The sequence below is a fragment of the Plasmodium gonderi genome (assembly GCF_002157705.1).
Source record: "Plasmodium gonderi DNA, contig: Pgo-contig_158, whole genome shotgun sequence".
In the NCBI taxonomy this organism is placed as follows: domain Eukaryota; phylum Apicomplexa; class Aconoidasida; order Haemosporida; family Plasmodiidae; genus Plasmodium; species Plasmodium gonderi.
The window spans coordinates 13,965-20,147 of NW_021629078.1; the positions used below are offsets into that span (position 1 = coordinate 13,965).

Here is a 6,183-nt window from a genome sequence, read left to right on the forward strand (position 1 = left end):
ATTTAAACTATTTTTCTCCATAATGTATATACGTTTTCTGTCACTTCTAGATGTTCATTGACTTCGAGTAGATGTTAATTATTCATGAAGTAATTTAAATACTCAAAGAATTTCTTTATATAAGAATTAATTTTGTTCTTCTGTCGTTCATAAAGATAATTCCTTAAATAATGCTAATAATATTTCCTCCTGTAATTGTTATTCTAATAGTTTTCAAGTCATATACTTAATTAACCATAATAATCACGCCTAGGTTGATATGACAAATATACATCACTTATATGGGAGTTCGTATGTTGTAGTTCTGTTCCACATCCTGAAAATTCTTCTTCGCCCCTATCACAAGAATCCTTCTCATAATCTCTTTTTTTTTCATCACATTTATTTAATAGGGAACCTGACAAAGTAGACTAATGCAAAAAAAAAAAAAAAAAGGTAAAAAATGCAATTTTTCTGGTTTCATAATTACACTCATAAATAAAAAATGTGAATATCATCAAAAGGTTTTTATCCTTTAAAATAGAGTTCTTAGTTACTGAAAAGAAAAATATGAGGAAGATAACTACTACAACTATTGAAGCACACATGATTGTGTGACGCAGATTATTTGAATTTAATATATCATATATTTTTTGAAAAAAATTAGAAGAAACCGTGGACCCCTCATATGGTATAAGTATACTTGTAGAATCAGCATGATGATGATCATAATTCCCTTGTTGAATATAAGGTCCTCTTTTAGAATACTCAGAGTCTCTATGATCTAACGATTCTTCTCTTCCTGAAGGTTCTAATATTAATTTACTTGAAACTAATGGAATTTCTAAATATGAACTTACCTCTTGTGGGATTGGAGAATCTAATTTACCATCTTCATCTGGTGGACTTGGTAAATGTGGTTTACCTGATGAATCTAACGAGCTTGATAAACCTTCTTGACGTGGATTAGGAGAACTTTCAGCTTTTTCACGTTTCCCACTTTCTAAAACTTCTCTATTTGTTGATGATCCCATACCTACGTCTACAAAGTGTGTGCGTTCTTCATCATTGCAATCATTTAATGTAGATATTAATTTATCTGGATTATACATAAAAGAACAATCAGCATAATTAGGACCAGAATACCAAAAGATACCAAGTTTACAATCACCCTTATACTTTTTATACAATGTATGTATGTTATTAATGTAGGTAATATATGTATTACAGTTATCTTTAGTTTTGGCACTAATACCTTTTTTAATATCATTATATTTTTTTAAGTAAATGTAAGTAAATTTCCTATTTCTCCATTCATCTAAAGTAGTTTCATAGTCATATTGTATTTTACACTTATGTTCTTTAACCTTTCCGTTAACCGTATTAATCACATCAATAAGACCTTTAAAAAATGGTATATCAGCCGTTTTTTCTGAAGTACTTGTATATATTTCACCTACTTTATCATGTAACCAATAGGTTAAATAATCACAATAATCCTTATGCATCTTTATATAACTATTTTGGTGGACTTTTTCTAAAAATCCTACTAGTTTTCTGCAGAGGTCACTGACTCCATCATACTTACTATCATACGTTTCTACTTTGTTACAATAACTTTGATAATTAAATGTTTCTTGGTTTGCAAAGAATTCTTCAAACATTTCATTAAGTTTTAAACTCTTTGCAGCTTCCTCCTGAAAATAATGATAAAATAGTTATAGCGTAAGTACTAAAATTAAGTTTTAACAACGTATACAATACAATTATGTTACGTGAGAAAGAACTTATGAAAGTTTTTGTTCATAAACAGTAATTTATGTATCTGTTTTTACCAAACTAAGCGTAGCTGTTGTCTTCGTCATCTTTTAACATAATTATACGTCTGAAATTATAAATGTTATCAAATTTTCTATATTAATATATAAAATGCCAGAATATATAATAATCTGTCAATATATTTAGGAAATATTTTACTTCATTTTTGGAATTTAAAAAACTACACATTTGTAGGCATTATTATTTACTAATATATTCTACTCTTTTTTTTTTAACACTATGTAAAAAAGAGCTATTTTTAATTATTATAAGATAAAATCGAAAACAAAAAAAAGATCAAACTATATATAACAATATAAGCAACACACTAATTGTTTACGTATTTAATAATTGTATTATAGTGCCAATAATAAATTAATGAAGATATTCTTAATTTCTTTGTTGAATTATTTATAAAATAATTTATCAGATTTTTTGAATATTCTCTAAATGAAATTTCAAGCATTGTTGATATTAAATGGTTTCTGCGGAATAATAACAATGTTACTGTGTTGTAAATTATTTTGCACCTTAAAACTGCGCTATACTATTACACCCAGTACTGATAACATAGTGTAAGCCCAGTTGTGCACATCTATAACTGATATTATAAAAATAAATATAAGAGCGGAAAAAATAAAAACTAGCTTGCATAATTTTATAAAAAATTTCGTTTCAAAATATTTTAAAAAATATATTATTAGAACATTTTACTAAAAATTCAATTGTTCCAATTATTTCCAAAAGTTATAATTACAAAGTCAAGTAGTTCCATCAATATTTAACACCTTTTAAATATATGAAAAAACTTAAATTTTTGTTTTAATTTATATTTATTTTTAACCTTTAACTACATATGTTTTATTTTATTTTAGTAACATTATAAAATAAATAAATGTGATCACAAAATTTGGAACAGCTTTTTTGTTGCAGGATAAACCTCATCATGTCAAAATAGTAATAAAAAATAATAAAATTTTACATATTTCTAACGTGATAAAAATGTGTACATAAAGTTTGAAACATATTAGCCTAATCTATATAATAATTACACATTACTAACCCCTTTTTAACCATATTTATGTTTATTACCAGTAAAAAAAACAGTGTAATATTGAAAAACTATATTATTATATGAGATCAAATTTATTGAGACATTTTATATAATCTATTTTTTTTTAATCATAATAATATTGGACAACATTTTATGTAGAAAAATTTAGATAATTATAAAGAATAATAATCTCGCGCCCTTTCAGACACATTACACTGATATAGCATTTTATATAAATTTAGAATATTAAATATTTTACATGATTGTGGATCTATATATTAATTATTGAAGTTTCTTATACACATAGAAGTATGGTGAAACACAATGAAATTAACTATTATTTCTTATATTAGTGCATAAGGGTCTTTTTGTTTATGAGGGAATTGTTTTTCAGGTTAGAATTAAATATATATTTTTTTCCTTTTCATTTTTTACTTATAATCACTATTAAAGTCCTTTAAATATGTATGATTATGTAAAGGAGAATTATTTATTTAATGGATTGTGTAACTATCATATATTCCTATTTTCTTACACTTTATTTTCAAATTCGTCGAAATAATTGAATTTTGTATATTAAATATAACTGTTTTATTGAATATATAGCTTGCATATATCATTCATCATCTGTTTTTTTAAAAAACTTTTCATTTAATAAAAAATATAATAAATTAATGCATTTTTTTTATTTTTTGCCCTTTACATCACCCATTAACAGCACTTGACTAATGTTAACAGTCTTACTTTAAATATATATAAAAATGAAAAGAATAGTAAAACATAAACAAATATTGTTAAATGCTTACGTTTAAACAATTACATGTTTTAATACATTTTATCTTTACATAGAATGAATTGTCAAAATTTCATGTTAACAATGAAAAGAAATTATCTGCATTACGCATATCATCACATACAAAATATTTTAAACATATATTAGACATTAATGAAAAGCAAGGATCTCTATGTTTTGAATATATAGTTTTTATTATATTAATGTATTCTACGAATATACACATTCTATCCATTTTGAAGGAGTAATTTCCTAATATATTGCTAAAATACATAATAGAATGATGAACAAATATTTCTTCAATAAGTTATTACAAAATATGTGCCTCAAAATAAAAATATGAACAAATAGACATTTTTCGTATATCAATTAAATAATATTTTACTTTATTAAGATGTTAAATAAAAAAGTGCCATAAATGAAGTTGTTTCTGGATGCCCATGATTTTTCGCATTTTTAGTAAAGGACATGTAAGCATTGATGATTATATAATATACTATGTTTCATTTCAATTAAATGCTTTTCATCTTGTAATACACAAATCATTTAATTCATTGATAGAAAATCTAGAATCATTTACTTTATTTCAATGCTTTACATTTAACTTATTATCATCGACATCTTTATTAAAATTTCTCATGTGGATTATGTAAAGGTGGATCCTTTAAATTTGAATGCTCAAAATGGATTATATAAAAAAAAAAAATTAAAATATTCCTCTAAAGAATGAATGTATTGAATTTATGCAAAAAAATATACATTTACAGAAATCATTAAAAATAAAATTATGCGTAAATGAAAAAATTTTCCTCCGTTTTATATAAATTTAAATTAGTATATCATATAACCACTGGTAACAGTTCTCACATTTTTAGTCCTATTTATATCCATAAATTAATAAATATAATTGAACACATAAATATTAGAAAGTGTATTATACAAAGGTATGCTATAAAATAGAATACTATTTATCTTATATAAAAACTATATAAAACAATAATCCCCAAGCTTTTCTTAGATTTAATTATATATATTACTTTTTTTATGAAGACTTCTTTATAAACATGAATTACAGTAATTTAATATTTTTTTAAGAGTACATTAATGTATTTTATAATTTAGATGATTGGTAATTATTATTTTATATGATACATGCTAATATTATAATAAAACTATTCATAAGTATTTTCTAAAATATTTCTATTGTGTGTAAATACTTTTATAATTTTTTTCATATTTAATATTTATCATTTATTTAATCCAGTTGTTTCATGGGCACATATAAGAATAATAAATAAAGCTAGTCTTAAATATATAATACTAACAAATAAATAGGTTCTAATTTACAATGCTCAAACAAATAATTAAAAAACTATCCATATAATATAGCAAAAAATTTTTGCATAATACACTTAGGAGATACATAAAATAAAAGGTAATACCATTTAGTACATTGTGTAATGAATTATACGTCGACATAAAATATTGTTTGTAGAACATGATTATTTATTTATGTTAACACCAAAAATTCGCATAAAAAAAATCTGTGAAATTATTTATATTGGTCAAGTATCATACAATAACATATTTCATCAAAGGGATTGAAAATATCATTGAATGTAATAACATAATTATATAGATACCAAAAAAAAATTAACTCATTAATAATATTCACTTAAGTGCATTATATAATATTAATTAACGAACTAAAACCTTTTATATACATAAATATAACTCTATATGAAATTATAATAAGAAAATTTGAATGCATAATTAAGCACACTAAAATATGTAGATCACAATTGAATGCATAACTCTCTCTTTGAATATATATATTTTATAGTGATATATAAAGAAATCAAGTTAATAAAAACACTGTAGTGGATTATTTTAACATGTATAGAAAAAGTAACTTACTTTTAGATATACATAAGTTTATAACAATATATAAGTATGTTCGGTTAGTCTCAAAGAAATAGAACATAAATATATATCAATTAAGAGAATGGCATATTTATTGAAGTATACCAATAAAAAATAATATATAAAATAATTAAAATATAAATAAATTTTTATGATGTTACACTATAAAAGAACTCATAAATTATAAAACATTTTGTGCGATATAAAACCACTAATATTATATACATATATACACACAAATAAAAATATAAATAATTAAAAATAATTTAATATATTTATAAACTATACTCGCTAAAATGAATATATATACACATTTAGTGGTGCATATTCATAAACAAAATATTAAATAGAGTTCTAAAAGTACACGTAATATAATTTTTAACACATGAAACTAATTTACATGAGGAAAAATAATTTATTGGCTTAGCAAAATAACTAATAATTAAGCATAAAAAAGATTGTATATATTTAAGGAATAAAAGTAAAATTTACTCATGTATTTTAACTATTATAAATTCATGATTATTTAATTCATATTAAAAATTTTATGGTTTACATATTTTTATTTTATTACTATTTACTGAATACATCTTTACAGAAACCACAATATTCATTA

General features: G+C 22.6%; 1 protein-coding gene across 1 annotated transcript; it reads right to left on the reverse strand.

The window, feature by feature from the left end:
* Positions 1 to 230: 230 nt before the first annotated feature.
* PGO_001510 (variable surface protein) lies at positions 231 to 1,844 on the reverse strand (the record flags this gene model as incomplete). Its single annotated transcript, XM_028690962.1, has 3 exons — positions 231 to 410; positions 537 to 1,676; positions 1,815 to 1,844. The coding sequence occupies 3 exons, from the start codon at positions 1,842 to 1,844 to the stop codon at positions 231 to 233; spliced, it is 1,350 nt and encodes a 449-aa protein (XP_028546763.1).
* Positions 1,845 to 6,183: the final 4,339 nt, after the last annotated feature.